Here is a 20,383-nt window from a genome sequence, read left to right as displayed (position 1 = left end):
TTAGCCATAGCTACAGGCATTTTGTGGGCGTTTTTCAGCCCTTGGTTGCTTATAGTGGTGCCAATTGTTTTCCCCTCTGGTGGGCGTGGTTTTGAGGGCATGATGCAATGCGCTCTGTGTCTATAGGAAAATACATTTTCAAAGAAATGGCAGTTACTAAGATCAGTCGGTTGTAAGTTCTTCTGTATGGGGTGGCAGACAGTTTATGAGTCATTCTTTCCTGTCAGTTAGTTTTGAGGTGCAAATTTGGTCATTTAACAACATTTTTAAGAGAAAATGTAGTTTAGTAATTTGACATTTTCGTATGTAAGATTCCCGCCCTTGACCATAAACTGACATCTATGTGTGCAAAATTCAAAATACTCTTTACCAGAGCTTCACGGAGTTCTGCTGCACATCCCATGTAGTAGTGAGATCCGGGGTTGCAATGTGGGCGGGGACTTTTTTTCTAATGTCATCTTCTTTTTTTCCCCCCTGTTTGTAGAGGATAAATTTACTCTCATGATCATTTGTAGCTTTTTGCTAATGTTTGTGCAAAGCATTTTCTATTCTATGTCGTTCCAATGTTCTCCTGTATGTTCCGCTGTGTAGAGAACGTCCCGGTGAGAAACTCCGATGTGGACTACAGACTTCTGGAAGCTGCTAAAGCCGGAGACCTGGACACCGTCAAGGTAGTTTGGTCGTCATTTGTCACATTTTGTAACTTGACATTGTCCTCTACTTGAGAGTTTTTAGCTAGATGAATAAGTAATATGCATTGCACTGCGTGGGTATTAAAGGGTTAAACGAGAGACAATTCAATCCCCCTCCAAAAAAATCCAGATCGCCTTAATTTGAAAAAATGGAAATGGACTAAAACATGACCTCGGTAGCCTTGGTGTGTGTAATGACACCGATCCTGGGAAATAATTTGCTCTGAGGGAGCAGAAATCTTTTTTTAATTGCCTCATTAAGGTTTTTGGAAATCCTGTCCAGAAAAATGTGTGTGTGACCAGCCGCAAGAGTGAACACAGACCGAATTTATAAACCCCTAAAAATGCCCGAGCTGACATTCAACAGGTCATACAGACACCTGTCGAGCTCAGTGGCTGAAAAAGAAGAAAAAACATAATGAATGTATGAGTTTATTGTCCTTTAAAAGCCTAATTGTTGAATCTGAAATGATGGACTTTCATTCATGTGAAGCAGTGATACGCAACAGATAAACTATAGACGGGCCAAAAGCTTTTATAATGTAAATTTGAGTGACTCAGTGAAATTGTGGCACACAGATAATCTGGTCTTTATTTTTAAATGATAATTTAACAAAACGTTACTGACCTTTGTGACTGCTCTTGTTGCACTTATTGAGTCCCGGTCGTAGTGATTTTTGTTAAATGTCAGGTTGATATTGCTCGCCGTGAATCAAATGTTTTCTGTTAACGTCTTTGTACTTCTGTCCACATTGATCCCTGTGAAACTGCAAACCTTTCTTTCCTTTTTTTAAAGGCCAAATTTCCCATTTCATACGATTCCCCGAACCACAACACTCAGTATAATCATAGCCGCTTTTATCAGTTTTGATTTGCACCGGGCCCACTCGTGTTAGAAAATGTGGGCGCTCATGATGCTCTGTAATATGCCTCGGATAAAACCACCCACCGAATGTCAGGACCCGGTGAGATCCGGCAAAGTATTTGACAGAAGTATTTGGTGTAGAGTGAAAATCGTTGTGTCTTTTTACCCGCGGAGACAGACAGTAATGGGGTTATCCAGATGAAGAGGGTCTGTCAGCCAGCTGAAGTGTGATGCTTTTGGCAGGAGGCAAGGAATCGTAGCAGAGCAGACGATGAGCTCTGGTCTGGGCTTCCTGTCAGTGTCTTTTTACCTGATGCACAGACACACATTCACGTACACGGCCCGGGGTTAACGGTCTGGCTGAGCCGCTGATTGACAGAAGAAAAATAACACTTTGCACCGTTCCTGAGCTGATTCCTGTCTTCTGTTCCAATGTTAAGGAGGTTCGGACTGTGACTCTTAAAGTGACGGTCAAAGAACAGGAATATTTTCTACTCAATTTGAAGCAGCTACATTTTGAAATATTATAAAAAAGGATGAACTTTATGCAACATTTAGCAGCTAAAGAGCCTCAAAATTCAAAAGCTAAACGAGCGATTTTTGGACTCACATTCATCAGGTGGCCGCAGACACGGCTCCAAATGAGTGCTAATGTTGCTGCTGGATGTGTAACTCATGCATGTGTCTGCTAACAAGTTCGCCGTATCAACATGAAAAGGTGATGATATGTCAATGTTGTGTTCACAACTTGTTTCTGCCAACCCCCGAGTGGTCATTAAGTTCACCTGTTGCAGGTTTAATTTATAATTGCAGGCTCAGGTATGGACCCCGGCGTGTTGTCTTTATGTAATGTGCCCACATACTGTGTCCAGTTGTTCTACTCATAAATCAGATGTAAACATACATTAATGAATTAATTAAAATAACTTTGAAGCGTCATTTACCCTCCTCCCTGACAAGTTACCACATTGATACCAATTGAGTCCTTAGGTTTTTCTAGTTTCATGTGATACCAATACCTCCGCTCTAGCTCTTAAACTGAGCCTGCTTCAGCCTCTGAAAGACAGTAAAGTCGATCGGGATCGCCGGCGAACATCCCTTCAGTATAAACTGTTTGAGGACTGGAGCAAATGGAGTTGTTGATTCATTTTCTTTTGATCAATTTATGGATTAATCCACCAAACGTTTCAGCTCTACATTGGTTATTACCAATTTTGTTGCTAGATATGGAGTCCTCTTTACTCTTTGTCATGTCAGCTGAGCTGGAATACATAAATGCAGATGTTCTTTTTCCAGCTGCAGCCCAGTTTACTCTCTCTATTGATATAAAATGTATGTATGTACAGTATAAGTATCTTATTAACAAACATTCAGAAGCTCCAGTAGAAACTGGATTTGATCCCTAAATGACCGCACGTCATCCCGGCCAAGTCCCCCACACCCCATCGTTCCTGCCGTTTTGATTTGTGTGAAACCAAATTCACACAATTTTAATCCTACCCCTCAGCTTCTATCAGAACTAATCATATCATTTTCATTATATGCAGAATTCAAATTCCACTCACTTTGGCTCAGGCTCTGTTTTTTTTTTTAAACATTTTTCCTGGAAACACAGCTTTCACAATCAGAAGCGACGCTGCCTCGATGGCAGTTGAAGTGCGGGATAATAGCTAAAGATTGAGGAATACGCCTGCCAGCAGGATGTTTCGTTTTATTTCCTGTAGAATAGGATCCTAGAGTACGATGGAAGGAAACTTTAAAGTAAATTTCCCACCGTGTCTCCTCTCTAACCAAGGTGTAATTGGGTCTGAAATAACAGAAAACGTAGCGCTGTTATTTTCTGTGAACAGCAGGGTAGCAGGTGTCTGGCTCAGTTCAGCAGACGTGAATCAACTGCAGTTAATAACTTTGTGTGTTGTTCCCTAAAACCCTTTTTTCCCACATATTTCATTTCACAGACATATTTTTTCATCATAAATCGTGGCGGGTGGGCAGAGGAACAGTGTTACTCTTTTCTCTATTTGTGTTTCTCTTTCTCGCTGTCTCTCAGAAGTGCTGTTTGAGGTTGATGTTGGTTTTGGTTCGTTGGCTATGTGTTTTTTTTAGGGAATAAAAAGGATGATGTATACCGCCCAATATCACAAATTACAAATTTGCCTAGAGGGGCTTTACAATCTGTACAGTCGACGACACCCTCTGTCCTTAAACCCTCTAGGTAAATTTAAAGTAGTTAATATGATAATAAAAAAAAGGGCTATCAATCAATTAAAATATTTAATCGTGATTAATTGCAAATTATTTTTTTATCTGTTCAAAATGTACCTTAAAGGGAGATTTGTCAAGCCTTTAATACTCTTATCAACATGGGAGTGGACAAATTTACTTGCTTTATGCAAATTTATATATATATTTATTATTGGAAATCAATTAATAACACAAAGCAATGACAAATATTATCCAGAAACCCTCACAGGTACTGCATTTAACAACAAAAAAAAAGGCTTAAACCCTAACATGGCAAAATCAATCCCAACAACAGCTGTCAGTGTGTCAGTGTGCTGACTTGACTAGGACTTGCCCCAAACTGCATGTGATTATCATAAAGTGGGCATGTCTGTAAAGGGGAGACTCGTGGGTACCCATAGAACCCATTTTCATTCACATATCTTGAGGTCAGAGGTCAAGGGACCCCTTTGAAAATGGCCATGCCAGTTTTTCCTAACCAAACTTTAGGAGCGTTATCTAGCCTCCTTTGCAACAAGCTAGTATGACATGGTTGGTACCAGTGGATTCCTTTAGTTTTTTTTGTTTCATATCATGCCAGTATCTTCACTCTAGCTTTAAAACTGAGCCCGCTACAACCTAAGAAATAGCAAGTTGCGTTAATGTGTTAGTGTGTAGTGGCGTTAAAACAAATTTGTGTTAACGCGTTATTATAGCGTTAACTTTGACAGCCCTAGAAAAATGTCATAGTAAGCAAAGAACAGTGACACCAACTCCAAAGAAATGCATTCTGCAGAGAAACACTAAACCTTCAAAATTCAAGGCCAAACAGAGAAACGTTCCTTTGTTCATATTTGTATGTAAATTACATACGATTTCCCCGTTATCGTTATCAGAGAAAAACGATGTGTCCATTTCCTACCAGTTTTTCCGATCTTGATTATTTATCATGACTCGTCATCCATCATCAGTCAGAAAGTGGCGTTATTGCACTTGAATATTAAAAAACAATAAACTGTCCATGTTCACATTGTACTTTATTAAAAAAAACAAACTTGAATGATCTAATCTTTAAATCTTTCTTTGTCCTTTTAAAGCGGAGTAATAGAAACAATAATGTACTATGTGATTGGTTATGCAGCCAGAGATCATAGATTCATTTCTCCATGGCTCTTTGGTAGATTAGCTCTTTAATTTGAAAACAGATATTCATTTTAATCCTCCCCTCTTTGTCCTCTGTCTCTCTCCAGTCGTTGTGTACGGCTCAGAATGTGAACTGCAGAGATCTGGAGGGAAGACACTCCACTCCCCTTCACTTTGCTGCCGGCTACAACAGAGTGGCAGTGGTGGAGTACCTGCTGCACCACGGGGCCGACGTGCACGCCAAGGACAAAGGGTGGGTCTCTTAAATTAGGGTTTAATTTGTAGCAAATGTTTAAGCTCTGGTAGGCAGAATGGAGCAAATAGGATTAAAAAAAAAGTTACATTTATAAAACAGTCACTATATCCTGACAGTAGTGCATGGGACAGGTAATCTGAAAAAAATCATGTGCCTCTGTGTCCTCCGGTGCTCCTAATGCCATCTGCAAGATTTTACAGACCGGAGGAAAACAACCAATCAGAGCCGAGGTGGAGCCTTGCCGTATCTGAGCAGCTGTCAATCACTTACAGACTCCGACCAAACAGTCAAACTAGGCAGCGCTGATCAAATATGAATCAATATTCTGTTACTGTAATGCCTATTTCTCACCTCAAATGTTTTCAGAGACATCTTGTAGTGTACTGTTTAGCTGTAAAATGAGAAACAGAACAGAATATTGAGTCATATTTGATCAGCGCTGCCTAGTTTGACCGCTTGATCGAACTTTGAGAGTGACTGACAGCTGCCTTCGTTGAATGATCAGATTTTAGATTAGACATAGATTTTTTTAAAGCCTGAAAACAGAGCAATGAGGAGGTGCAGAAGTCTAGTTTTCTCTCAGCACTTGAATTACAATATGCTGAAAGGTTATTATAGAATTTTTGCCCAATGATGGCCAAAACATTCTGCCTACTGCCACTTTAAAGTGAACATTTACAGACAGATTTTGATTAACATAATTAATTAGAAAAGTTATGGAAGGTAATAATTTCTGATAAAAATAATTTTTAAAGAACAAATTCTGTATTTTGTGTTTCCCCTCTACAGTGGACTGGTTCCGCTCCATAACGCCTGTTCGTACGGTCACTACGAGGTGGCAGAGCTGCTGGTCAGACACGGAGCCTCAGTCAACGTGGCCGACTTATGGAAGTTCACGCCACTCCATGAAGCCGCCGCCAAGGGCAAATACGAGATCTGCAAACTGCTGCTCAAGGTTAGACCAGCCCTTTCCTCCTTCTCCTAATGCCTAACTAACTTTCAGTGCCATAAGTGCATGTAAATTCATGTACAGGGGCAACCTAAGTGCTGTCATCAACTCTTTATAAAACTCATCATTGCCATGAAAATCCAGACTAGTGCTGCATTTTTAAAAGCTGCATAAAGTGTACAGATTTCCTTTGGAATAACAGTCGTTGCGGTGCTTAAATGGGCCCATCAGGGCCCGTGAATTGGCGAGTATTTCAGCCCCGTCGGGATAAACTCTGACCAATCAGACTAAAAGGCTGAAAATAACCGTTGTGTAATACCTGATTGTCACATCTCGTAGACTCCAAATGAGTCCTGTGAAATGTTGCAGCTTTACAGCTGAACAGGTTTCTGTTTTTCCTATCATAAACACCTCCAGACGAGGCTTCACCAGCGCAGTGTTGTTGCCATATGGGGCCGCATAAATTATTATTAGATCAACAACACACACAGGACGCACGCTGCAGACCAAACACACATCAGCTGCAGGGAAAAATGAGCTGCTTCAAGCTTTTTAAACTCCGGATCCCTTTACTGTCGTTGCACAGTGAGATTAAGTTTGTAGCGATCTTTTTAGACCAGATTTGTACAAGGACGAATGGAAAGGTAAAAGTTATTGCTCACGGTCAGTTAAATATTGCAATAAACAGTGTTTTGCATGAGCTGTCATGCGAGCAGCATATGAAACAAAGAAATCAGCAGTGAGTGAGGCGGTGCAACCAACTACAGAACTTCTTCTGAGATTGACAAGGTCAGACTGACAAACTAGTAAAAAAGAAACGCAACAGTTCACGCTCAGCAGCGATCTATAATCATGCTGAAGCTAACTGCAATTGAGCAGTGCTGGTGGTGACAAAGTAAAAGTGCGATGATGCGGTGAGTGAGTGTGTTTATGGTGCAGTGGAGTCGCTGGGATGACAGTTATGGTTGAGTGGAGTGGACAGTGTTAAGGAAGGAGACATCTCTGGGGGTGTCTCAAAGTGAAATGGACTAAAACTTGTACCAGAAGAAAACATCAGATCTTTGCAGAGCGATGAGGAGACCGTAACGTTCCTCAAATTAACACACTTTTCCATTTCGTTTTCCGTCGTTTTCATTACGTCACGTCGTCGCGGCCTCTTCTTCTGCAGCGGTTTAACGGCTCCCGACTGGAGAGTTTGTGTCACCGACTGTTTATCTTGATGCACCAACTCCTATTGCCTGCATAACAGTAGTGGATGAAAACGCACATTAATATGCATTTTTTCTTTTGCTGATGAAAACGCAGATGTTAAAATCTATTATTTAACATTATTATTATCCAGTATGTGTGTGAAAGCTCAAGTGAAATGCTGTTATCCATTGACCTGAGCGCTCCGTAGGCAAACACATACTGATTCAAATTGGGTGAAGAAGGTTTTCCTTTTTCTTGAAACACATTGTTATTATGAGAGACTTATTGGGAGAGTGCCACAGGGCAAATCGTTGTTCACACTATTAACAGTTGATAGTTTTGGCACTAGACTAATACAGGTGGGTTGCAAAGAAAAACTTGAGTAAATGAGTAAGGATATAAAGCAGATGTAGACTCTTCCTTAAAGAGCGTGAGGGGTCACTGAATGGTTTGATGGTGAATTATATGCTGTGGCATTTGACAGTCACCAGATTGACCTTTGCAGAGACCGTGACAATCTTTTTATAAGGAGCATTGAAGCTGTTCGGAAGACTCGTGGTGGTCCAACACCTTCCTGAGATAACTTAAAGAGGACCTATCATGCTTATTTTCAGGTGCATACTTGTAGCTTGGGTTTCTACTAGAACATGTTTAGATTCTTTAATGTTCAAAAAACACTTTGCTTTTCCTCATACCGGCTGTGCTGCAGCACCTCTTTTCACCCTCTGTCTGAAACGCTCTGTTTGAGCTCCTGCCCCAGCCTCCTGTAAAGCCCAGTCTGCTCTGATTGGTCAGCTGGCCCACTCTGTTGTGATTGGTCAACCGAAACCCAACTCTTTGGACTGCGCTCCAGCTCCGCTCTAACTAGCTTTGTTTGAGGGTGTGTCAAACTAGCCGGTATAGGCAGGTATTATGCAAATGTGTTACATAGTGACATCACCACTAGGGATGGGTATCGTTTAAAAAAATGCCGTTGTTAGCGCTGTTAGCACCGTTAGCTACTAGGAGCAGTGTTTCTGTGGGGGAGGGTAACTCCCTTTGGCATGGACCTTAAGCTTTGTAACTTTGCAGACTTTTCATATGCACAAAAAAACGATATAACACACTAAAGGAAAGGGGGGGAGGGAGCACAAAAGCATAATAGGTTGGCTTTTGGTGAAGGAGCTCTGACCTGCAACAGTGAGATGCTCGTCGGTGCTCATGAAGACTAGCGTTACTGTAGTTGGTCAGAGCGGGGCTTCGGGAACACCAGCCACCTCAGCAGCTCTGTTTCTGTTCACCCAGCACAAGGCTCGTTTCGCTTAGTGGGAGTTTTATCACGAGTGATTGTTTATCCTCGTCTGGTGTAACCTCAGTGAAGGACTCAATGTCGGTGTGTGAGAGCCCGGTGTAGCCTCAATGCGCAGATATATATTCCAGTAAGTACTCTCAAAACAGCCCTGGAGTTCAGAGATACAGCAGCTCCCTCAGGCCACACTTTCACTGATCTGATGGTTGCAGTAAGAGGTCTGGAGGCAGAGGTTAGAAACACACACAGAGATGATCGATTCTCCAAGGTGGTGGGAGGTTTTTGGCATTTTTCCACTACTGGTTGGAAAATCCTCACACTGTACTAAAGCTTGCGATTGTGATGCTTGCGTACACATGGCAGTGCCCTCATTTCCCCTTTAACACACACACACACAAGTGCACACAAGTAACCCAAATGTTCCCGCATTTCGGTGTTAATCTGCCACGGCCTCGGGATGCAACTGTTCTCTCGTTTGAATAAACTATTCCAGAGTTCAGCAGGAGGCTTTTCTTTTGTCTGCTCTGTTTGTTGTCAACTTCCTATTGTCCCCCTCTCCGTGTTGGATTTGTGCTCCGAATAAAAACTCTTTGCTGCATTTGCTCCCAGTTGCTGTGATATTCTGGAGGGATCTTGTGAGATATACAAAACGCGTATTAGCATATTCTTTGTTAGGAAAAGAAGTGCAGGAAAATAATGAATTTCTCCTCAATTAAAGGTGAATCTGCCTTGTTAGCGCTCGGCATGAAACGTGTGAACTCGCATGACTTATATGATCAGCGTATGATCTATCGTTGTCTTGCAAGAGGCCGACTGTCGATCGAGCAGTGCGACTTCTTCGCTACCGCGGCGCTGTTGGTCTGTGTTTTTTCATCTTAGAACTTTAACCCCTTTCACAGTTTTCAGTTCATGAAAGTTAATTATAGTCTTTTTGGTCGCCTAAAAATGTCTTACTCAGTATTCAGTTGTACTTAGCTCCACCCTCTCGTGTCATTTCTGGTTGCAAAACCACAACCAAAAACCAAGATGGCAGCGGTCAAAAGAGGCTTCAAAACCGTAGTACACAGACCAATGGGTGACACCACAATGACTACGTCCACTTCTTATATACAGTCTACGGTTCAGACATTACATTTTCCCCTCAAGATGGTCCCTTAACTTTTGAATCTAGTGCCATCATCAGGTCAAACTTTCAATTTGTTCAATACTTTTATGACAAAATACCTGCAAAACTGATGACATTCCCATCAGCCTCAGCTCTAATTTGTGTTTTAACGCTAATGAGCAAATGTTAGCACGCTAAACTAAGGTGGCGAACAACATGGTAAATGTCACACCTGCTTAAAGGACCCGTGTGTAGGATGTAGTGGCATCTAATGGAGCGGTTGCAGATTGCAACCAACCGAATACCCCTTCGCTCACTCCTCCCTTTGCAAGCGTGTTGAGAACTACGGTGGCCTTCAGTGTAACGTTAAAATCACCAAATATCCTCTCCAGAGCCAGTGTTTGGTTTGTCCGTTCTGGGCTACTGTAGAAACATGGCTGAGCAACATGGTGGACTCAATGGAAGAGGATCCGCTCCTTATGTAGATACAATCTGCTCATTCTAAGCTAACGAAAACACAACCATTCTTAATTTCTGCCAATAAATCCCCCCAAATCCTTCACACTGGTCCTTTTAAAATCTGCAAGTCAGCATTGTCCTTTTGAGCATATTAGCATGCTACCGTTAGCGCTGTGACTAAGTACAGCCTTATAGAGCCGCTAGCATGGCTGTAGACTCTTAATCTTGTTTGTAAACACATCAGAAATGTGAAATGCATTACCTTTTATGAGCCAGATAATCGTTCAGAGAGCTTACAGATTCCACAATTGTTCATTAAATCTTCTATGAACTGAATATCTGGCTGAATCCAATGAGCAAGAGTAACAAAACCGACTTGTATTTATATGTAAATGGACCCAATTATTACTTAAATGGGTCTCTATTCTAATTTTTCCTGGATAGCGAATAAATTACAGTGAGAATATGATTACAGCAGCAGTAAAAAAGATAATAGAAATGGAGAAGTAGGGCAGAAAAATCAGAACATGGATAGGTTCAAAAAAACTTTTAAGAAGGGAATAGAGCCGTGAGAGACGTATAACGGACAGTTTCAGGCCAGCAGTGGATACCCAGGGGAGTGGTCCTACAACATCACATTTTAATGAGGGATTTTTGAAAAATTTACAATGAAATGACAAGTTAAACCGTAACCTAGGAGACGGTCGAACGATGAAAAAATGTCTGCTTTCCAGCCCGTCTCCAGGGCGTGTGGTGTTTTCCACATCACTGGCTGTCCCGTCCTCACCTCTCTCTACCTCCTTTTCGTCTCTCCCTCTTTTCTTCTCTCCGCTGAATTACCTTCATCCTCTCCTCACCCGTCACTTGTCATCGTCTAAGTGAAAACGTTTCCACTGGGGGTTCAAACGATGCAGGATTTTTGGGACTGATATATTTTAGAATCAAGTCAATGATAGCTACCGTTTTGTACCAACCTTGACATTTTTGTCTTTCTGCATTTTCATAGCAAGCACTGTCTGCCATATTGATATTGTTAGTGTGCATTTACTCCATTTTTTGGTTTCCTCTCTCCAGCACGGTGCGGATCCCACCAAGAAGAACCGAGACGGGAACACGCCTCTGGACCTGGTGAAGGACGGGGACACGGACATCCAGGACCTGCTGAGAGGAGACGCCGCGCTGCTGGACGCCGCTAAGAAAGGCTGCCTGGCCCGGGTGCAGAAGTTATGTAGCCCCGACAACATCAACTGTCGGGATACGCAGGGACGCAACTCAACACCGCTGCACCTTGCAGGTAATATGCACGTAGAATCACCAAATGTAAAAAAGCTGCACACACACATCACAGGTCATTTTAATATGCAAGCACCCTCACCGGTTATGTAAAAACTCACTTTTTGCAGAGGCATCAAAATGAAAGATAAAGCCCGAGGTTTTTAACTTACTGTTTGGCTGAAGTTTACAGGATTTAAGCGACTTTGGACACGGCGTATTTACTGTTGCCAATCACTCTGGCTACAGCTTCTCAGAACCTCCCGGGGTTTTGGCTCTGTGCAGTGCCAAGAACAAGGCAATAAACACAACCAGACAGCTAAAGTCTTGAGGGCAAAAACACCTTGTTCATAGACAGGCGGGCTGGGACAGCTTAGCAATTTATTAATGACTTTTGATAACACCATTTTTTTAATGCGTACGGGTTTAGCATGCAGATCCCTTTTTACTCAGATGGGGCTGGTCTGAAACCACACTTCTTTTACTGGTGCGCTACAATAACTTTACGAGGACACTCAAAAGTTGATATCATCCTGGAGTATGAGCTCCTAAATGTCACCGCCAGACCAGTTTATGTAATTGTTGACATAGCAACAGTGCCATGTGGCTCTATGATGTGGAATAACATCCATGAAAACTGTTGGAAGCTGTTTGGTTCTCTTTGAATCTTTAATAAGTTATATCCATGTTTGTTCAAGTAACACAGTTTTACATGGAGGTAGTTAACAATACTAATCAATAAACTTTATTTATATATAACTTTTTACAGTGTTTTATTGTGAAAACAACAAAGAAAACAGAGAAACGGTACAATTTGCTAAAAGAAACAAAAAAGGCAGAAGAATAGTAATACAATAAAAATGACTTTTAATAAATAAATTAAATGTAGACAGTAAAAAAAGGCTGGTAAAATAAGAGGTGAGAAGATGAAAAGGCCCCTGGTGATATAGCGTGTACTGGGAACAGCCGGGAGACCCCTGCCTCAGCATCTCAGGCTGTGTTGTGGCTCAAATGGGATCAACATGTCTAAAATATAACTGGGAGCCGGACTATGTGGTGCCTTCAAAGCTATTGGCAGGATCTTAAAATAAGTTCTAAAGGGCACAGGGAGCCAGTGAGAGGAGGCAACGATGAGAGCAAAGTGTTGCCTTTTTTAAAAAATATATATATATTGTACCCCCGTGACAACATAGTCGGGGGTGTATAGTGCTCCGTGTGTCCATCCGTCCGTTCGCGTGTCACACTTTCTTTTCCGGAGCAGAACTCGAAAACTATTTAAATTAGGAACTTCAAATTTGGTGTGATGGTTGACAGGGTGGTCTAGTTGTGCCTTTTGGGGGGTTAGACGTCCAATTTTTTTAATTTTTCCAAAAGGTCAAAACCTTTGGCCTTTCACTTTTGCCTTGTTGTTAAGAGCTGGACAGCAGCGTTTTGGATAAGCTGGAAACGGCAAACAAATTTATGGCGACATAACACTAGTAGCTGTAGTGTACTATAACAACTTTGGATCTCACGCTAACTTGATGAAGTCCTGATAGCAGAGATGCTGTAGGTCTTCATAGGTGTGCACGCAACATACCCATGTATTTATTCAGCATCTGTAATCATGATCACATCGGCTTCAGAGATTACAAGAAAACACCACTCTGCATGAACACGGGACAAAAATGTCTTCAAACCTTTCCTTAAAATTTCATAGCGAGAAGGGTCAATATTTAAATTCATGCTTTCTATATTTTCTACACAAACTCTGACATGATGTGAAGATTACCTTCATGCACCACAAAGGGATTTTTCTGACAGCTTGCTTAAGGTTAAGGGTAAAGCACGGTATGTTAGCCTTAAATTAAATCACACCCAAGTGGAAAACTTATTAATATGACTTGTGAATTGGAACGAAATCATCAGGGTTGAAGGTAAATGCCTCTGACTGTCTCTCAGACTACTTTTCCTGCAGTGTTTCTCCATATAATCCTTCTCCTGGTGGGCAAAGTGATTTGTCGTCCACTGCGTTTTTTAGACTCCGTATTTATAGAGAGTTTCATGACCAGGCTAGCTTTTGTATGATGATAAAGAATATCTTAATTAGAAAATGTTTTGACTGGCACTTTTAAAGTTAGGAAACTGTTGAAAAACACTTTGAAGATTTTTTTTTTTTTCATAGATCTGACCACGTAGACACACACACCCACGCACCCTCTGCCTTGATCTACTCTCTTGTAAAAGGAAAAGATGATTATACGCTGTCACGCTGTAGGCCGACCTGTCTCTCCGTCTTTCCTCCTCTCTCATTACCTGACTACATTTTTGTTTCTCTTCTTGTTCCGTATTTATCTGCCTCGATCTCTCAACCACCGTCTTGTCAACCCCCACCACCGTTCTCCAGCCGGCTACAACAACTTGGAGGTAGCAGAGTATCTGTTGGAACATGGGGCCGATGTGAATGCACAGGACAAAGGAGGGCTGATACCTTTACACAATGCTGCTTCATACGGGGTAAGACACACACACACACACACACGCACACACACACACACACACACACACACTCCACTCACACTGTAGACGTGAGTTCAGTTCAAAGATGCTTATTCTTTTTGATATCTGTTCATATTTATTTTAGGGTGCAACTCACATCCCATAAACGTATGAACTCCTCAACTCAGTGACACAATCATTACTTGATGGGACTCCCAATTAATCAACAACAATTTTTTTTGATAATTGAGTAATTGTTTATTAATTTCTAAAGCAATAAAATAGCCAACAATATTCACTAGTTCCTGCTGCTGAAATTAAGATTTGGTACTTTTCTATAAAATTATAAAAATAAAGAATATCTTTTTAGTTTTGAGACTATTTGTTTGACAAAACGAGCACTTTGACAACATCGCCTTGGGCTCTGGGAATTTGTGAGGGACATTTTGTACAATTGTTTTGAGACTAAATAATAAATAAAATAAAAAATTAATAATAAATAATAAAAAAATAAATTAAAAAAAGAATGAGAAATAGTATTATTATTATTAATAATAATAATAATAATAATAATAATAATAATAATAATTTAGTAAAGCACATTTCATAGAACACAATTCGCAAAGTACGTTTACAAGAATACAAATTAAAGGAGTAACAATATAAAAATACAAAGTGAAACAAAGGCCAGTTTAAATAAGTGAGTTTTATGCTGTTTTTTTAAAGGCGTCAGTAGAGATCACTATACAATTGAATTGACTTTTTGGCTTCCTTTCCTTTCCATTTGTCTTGTTGTTCACTTTAACGCTGCCAATTCTGCCTCATTTGTCTTAAGGTGGCACTTATGAATTCATATTTGAGGCTTTAAATGCATAGAGAGCACGTGGGATGCGTACGACAATTTCCTGGCTCTTGTAGCTTACGACTACTTAGTGCTGATGGGGGGCTGAAAAACTGCAGCTTCCTGCTGTTCACAGCTCAGTTAACGCCTGCAGATATTTCCCATTCTGATTGTTGTGTGGGACAGTAAGAAGCTCACTTATCTCCACCTTTTTTTCCCCCACTTATTATTATTAACCTTATTGTTACACTCAGGCTCTCTGAAGATGAAGATGAAGCTTTTCCTTCATGTGGAGTCCTTGATTGTCTCTCAACCACATTTTTACTTATAGCCGTCTGCTACTGAAAGAGTCATGAAACACATGTTTGGATGAAAAGTTGATGAGCTCTGCGTTTGGAGACTCACACACACACACAAATACAGACACTTTAGCATCCCCCACTGGTGCTCAGAAACAAGCTACATCGTGTTTGACGCTAAGATAACAGTTGGCGACAGACGATGAGGGAGAAGAACAGGAAGAGAAGGGAAAGGAAAGACCTGCGGGAAAAACAAGAATCATGATGGAGTTAATAATTCACACGGTTTCTGTTCCAGAGAATCCCACGTATTAAACAGTTTTTTATGATCACGATTTTTTTTATAGCACTCATTCAGCAGGCTATGCTCTTGTGAAAGGCTTTTTATTGCTGTTGTCTCTTTTTCCTCCTCCCACCACCTCCTCTTCTTTCTGCTCTCATTTTTCTAATCTCTCTTCTCCGATTCTCTTTACATCTTTCCTCTTTCATCTTTCTGTCTTATTCTCTTTGTGTCCCGTCACCACGTCGTCCTCCTTTTCCCTCTTCCTCACCTCTACCTCCTCTCCTCCCTGTCTAGCACGTGGACATAGCCGCCCTGCTGATCAAGTACAACACGTGCGTCAACGCCACGGACAAGTGGGCGTTCACTCCCCTCCACGAAGCGGCCCAGAAGGGGAGGACTCAGCTCTGCGCGCTGCTATTGGCCCACGGAGCCGATCCCACCATGAAGAACCAGGAGGGACAGACGCCGCTGGACTTGGCGACGGTACGAGAGTCTTTCTTTAGAAATGTTTCGCAATATTCATCCTCATTTCTTCACATTAGGAGTCTCATACCTGAGTCGGATCATTAGCTTCAACTGATGTTTGACTGGTTATGGTTAACTATTCAGAAAGAGGAGCACCATGAAGAGAGTTTGCGGCAATCTAGAAGGTGTAACAGGTAGCGTCCTTGCACCCTAATGAGGCTTCCTAATAAGCCTCCTAATAGGGTTTCTTTTTTGCCTGTAGGTAGCATAGTTTTTGCAGTCTTCCCTAGAGAAAAACGAGATTCTGCTACAGATTTAGGACACAAAAAACATGCTGGTAGCTCTGTACTGTGTAAGAATAAACCATGTTATTTAACGCAGTAGATGCAGTGAATACTGTACAGTCAAGTAATGTATAGACCATCAAACTGAACCTCAACTAGGCAGTGTTTCGGGCATTCCCAAGAACAACCTGGATAATCCAACTGCTTCTTCATAGTGCATTAAACAAAAGAGCTGACAACAGAGAGTTTGATTCTAAATTGAAAATATTAGATGTGTTATTTTACAGTTGCGGGTTAGTTTTGGGATATATTTTCAAAGCAGAGGACATGCAACCACCATTCATTAAAGTGGATGTTAAGTGGGTGAGATGTTTTGCTGTTCTTGGCTGTTATTTCAAGGCATTGCACACACACACAAAAAAAAGATGCAAACACAAGCAACCTGGCAGCGAGACAATTCAATGTTTGAGAGAGAAAAGAAATTATTCTTTCACTTCCGAATGAAAAAGGTGAATTCATAAGAAACAAAACGCACCGTTGCTCACATGCAGTTTTGGGCAAGTCATAGTCAAGTCAGCACACACAACAACATCTGTTGTTGCCTGTTGGGCTTGAGTTTATCATGTTATGATTTGATGATCTTTGTTATGCTAAATGCAGTACCTGTGAGGGTTTCTGGACAATATTTGTCATTGTTTTGTGTTGTTAATTGATTTCCAATAATAAACATATACATACGTTTGCATAAAGCAAGCATATTTGACCACTCATGTTGATATGAGTATTAAATACCTGACAAATCTCCCTTTATGGTACATTTTGAACAGATAAAAAAAATGTGCGATTAATTTGTGATTCATCTGTGATTAAATATTTTAATCCACTGGCAGCCCTTATTATATCATATTAAAATACAAGCAAACTGCTTTTTAAGTAGATAATCATACATCGAGTACATTAACATCTTGTCATTCTGTCTGTCTCTATGTCTGTTGCAGGCTGACGACATCAGAGCATTGTTGATTGACGCCATGCCGCCAGATGCCCTGCCAAGCTGTTTAAAACCCCAGGCCACTGTGGTGAGTGTCCTCACACGTACACAGAAAGTAGCTAGAGACAGAGGGCTTTCAGCTGAAACATAATTAACTGCAAACATATGTGGAAACTAGAAAAAGGCTAAATCGATGAATATAATAATAAGCCGAAGCACATTACGTGTGAGAGTTGAAGTGTCGGTTGAAGTTAAAGCTCTGAAATAGTTTGAATTGTTAGTTGAAGTGTAAACATTGAAAGGAGTTAAGGCGTCAGTTTAAGTGTTAGAGCTTCAAACAGCTGAAAGCATCCAAAAATTTCAGTTTCAAGTTGAAGCCCTTTAGGTTGAAAGCAGTTGAACTGTCAAGTGAATAGTTACGAATGAAAGTTGAAATGACTGTTGAATTGCAAACAATGAAAGCAAGTGGTAGAGTTAAGGTAAAGTTGATGTAAGTGTATGCGCTGTAAAACGTTATAAAATGTCACAACAGTTTAGCAATACAATTTGACTTACTGGCCCTTTTTAAACCAAATTGTCTCTCCTCCGCTCTCAGGTGAGTGCAAGCGTGGTGAGTACAGGTGCAGCAGGGGGCGTGGTCATCTCTCCGTCTCCATCCCCGTCCTGCCTGTCTGCAGCCAGCAGCATAGACAACCTGAGCACGCCCCTCGGTGACATCACTGTGGGCGGGGCCACTGGTCCAGCAGACGGAGCATCTGGGTCCGACAGAAAGGAAGGAGAGAGTACGTACAGTAAGTCGTGTCTTAAATCAGACGCTGGTTCTTTTTAAATGAAAAACACATGATGTAAACATGTGTAACAGCTGGGACTTTATTAACCCACCGCTGACATCACCGTGTCTCTGCAGCTCTGCTCGACATGACTATCAACCAGTTCTTGAAGAGTCTAGGGCTGGAACACCTCCGAGACACCTTCCAGCGGGAACAGGTACACACACACACACACATTTTTTTTATGTGTCTGGGAGAAAACATAAGTGAGAGGGAACAGCCAAACATACAGTAGGTACAAGAGGGGTAGAGAGAGGATGGAAGTTAGACGAGAGATAGAAGGGAAGAGCTTCAAATTGCAAGTGAAATACTTTTAGGTCGTATTTTCTCATGTAAATATCCAACTTTGTAATCATCTTTTTTAGGCTTGTTGTTTATTTCTTTCAGGGTTACATACTAATTCAGTCGCTCGTTTATTCAGTCGGTTTTCTTTCCTTTGTTTTTGTTCCATTTTACATGCCTCATGTCAGTTTATAGCGGCGTGGCTCTAGGGACGGCAGCGTCGTTCTGTTGGTCCACCATTTTTGGTCCAGACTGAATTATCTCAACAACAGATGGATTGCCATAAAAATTGGTTCAGGCATCCACGTTCCCCTCAGGACAAAATGTAATAACTCCAGTGATTCCCTCAACTGTTTATCCAGGGCTATCATAATTTGTATTTGTCCAACACTTTTATGGCTTATGATAGCTAGGTTTATGGCTAAATACAGTACTAACGTAAGCTAAACTAAGATGGTGATGACAGTAAATACAAAGAGACGAAACTCCGGTGCTTTTTTTGACAACAGCGCTGTCGCCATTTTGGACTGAAAACGCCAACGAGTCTGCGGCCATATTAAAGGTACTATATGCTACTTTTAGAAAATCCATGTTATTAATGACAACGGTGGCCGTTAAGTGAACTGCAGTCGGCATTACATTACAATCATATATCACCATTACTATCTGTAATGTCCAATCTTCATGATACCAAATAGCTCGCCATTTGCAAATTACTTCATCAGCTGACGTTATAAAGCAAAAACCGTCCTGAGTCCACAATCAGAAATCAGTCCACAGGCTGTTATAGGCACCCGAGTAAGTAGGGGAAGATCTCAGTTTTTAAGTTACATTACAATCTGTTCACACGTTGGCAATACAAAGCAATTAATTGATAATTAAATTGTTACTATGGTTATTTTAAGAGACGTCTGTAAATCAGAGGATACTTATTTTTTTTAAGTAAATCAACTTCCTAGTTCAAACACTTAAATAGCCCTCTTTTAATTTGTCATAAAGTTGTAAAATAACTAAATTATGCTTTTATCACACACTGCACGCTCATATGGCTTCCTGCTAGCTGTATGCGGCTGTAATAATGGATATATTGGCTGTAATTCATCACTTTTATTGTCTTATAATGCACCCATGGGCTGTACGCTGTAAGCCTCGACCGTGGTGGATGTACGAACGTCTCTGTTCCCAAACAACCGGCTATCGGCCAGTAGCTAGTAGTGCCAGTAGCATGACATAAACAGAATTTAATGTAGCTGTAGGCTATTTAAGACGCAGGGCAAAACTACAGGACTCAACCTCTTATACATCCATGGTCTGTAGTCTATTTTACATCTATTTTGGATACTTGACATGAACATTTTTTAGATTGATCTCAAAATCTCTGCTGGATTTTTCTAACTTCCATTTATGTCCATCGCTCACTTTATGCTCCTCAAGGAAGCGACCGGGCAAAAAAGTTAGAAAGTAAATAGTTGTAAATAGTATTTTTATTGTTCAACATAATCCATTTCGGTAGAGACAAATAATTTAGTTTTACTTTTGTACGGCACTTTGAGGCGGATGTTTTACTGGCGTCTGGTAGTCGCTTTCAGTCCAAAATTGCGACGCGTAGCTCTGCCATTGGGCGCTGATGTTGCAATGAAACAACCAATTGATTTTTTTACGTCTTCTCAATATACGTTCTTTGGTAAATATCATATCTGCCTGGCATCAGCATGTCTTGTTCTTTTGTAAACAGAAGCAGAAGTACAATACAGAATGAGTTTGAAAGAGTGAGACAGAAGGAGGTGGTGATGTAGACGGAGCAACAGAGACAGAAGAGGGATACAGATGGACGGAGTGAGGGAACAAGGAAGAAAAATAAAGAGAGAGAGAGGCTTGAGGAGAAAGATGGAGGGAATAGACAGAGAGACAAGGAGACAGATGGGGTGACAGAAAGAGGAATAAAACAGGAGACAGACATTGAGAGTGAAATTGAAAGGTGACAGCGGGCAAAAGGCTAAGCATAGAAGGCAGTGTGGGAGGATATGTGTGTTTGTGTTGCATTTGATATTAGTTCCCCTAAAGGAAACAAGCCATCATTAATATTCAGATGAAATGTGAGATGCAGGTGAGATTCAGCTCGGTGTTAATGGAAAAGTACATTGTTTATTTCAGAATAACACATACAAGGACGTATACATAGATACA

At 41.0% G+C, this 20,383-nt stretch overlaps 1 protein-coding gene across 8 annotated transcripts in view; it reads left to right on the top strand.

The window, feature by feature from the left end:
• The window catches only part of tnksa (tankyrase, TRF1-interacting ankyrin-related ADP-ribose polymerase a), a 102,474-nt gene that overhangs the window by 72,808 nt on the left and 9,283 nt on the right, over positions 1-20,383 (top strand). For 6 of the 8 annotated variants that reach the window (XM_074618833.1, XM_074618831.1, XM_074618836.1 and 3 more), the window contains 9 exons: positions 592-671; positions 5,031-5,176; positions 5,969-6,134; positions 11,246-11,465; positions 13,830-13,939; positions 15,639-15,827; positions 17,092-17,172; positions 17,680-17,875; positions 17,992-18,071. In XM_074618833.1, coding sequence (XP_074474934.1) covers positions 592-671; positions 5,031-5,176; positions 5,969-6,134; positions 11,246-11,465; positions 13,830-13,939; positions 15,639-15,827; positions 17,092-17,172; positions 17,680-17,875; positions 17,992-18,071 — 1,268 coding nt within the window. The remainder of the gene's footprint in view (positions 1-591; positions 672-5,030; positions 5,177-5,968; positions 6,135-11,245; positions 11,466-13,829; positions 13,940-15,638; positions 15,828-17,091; positions 17,173-17,679; positions 17,876-17,991; positions 18,072-20,383) is intronic. The other 2 variants (XM_074618835.1, XM_074618832.1) reach the window with 1 other exon arrangement.

This window comes from Sebastes fasciatus, chromosome 19 (assembly GCF_043250625.1).
Source record: "Sebastes fasciatus isolate fSebFas1 chromosome 19, fSebFas1.pri, whole genome shotgun sequence".
Taxonomy (NCBI): Eukaryota; Metazoa; Chordata; class Actinopteri; order Perciformes; family Sebastidae; genus Sebastes; species Sebastes fasciatus.
This window is presented reverse-complemented; position numbering and strand designations above follow the sequence as displayed.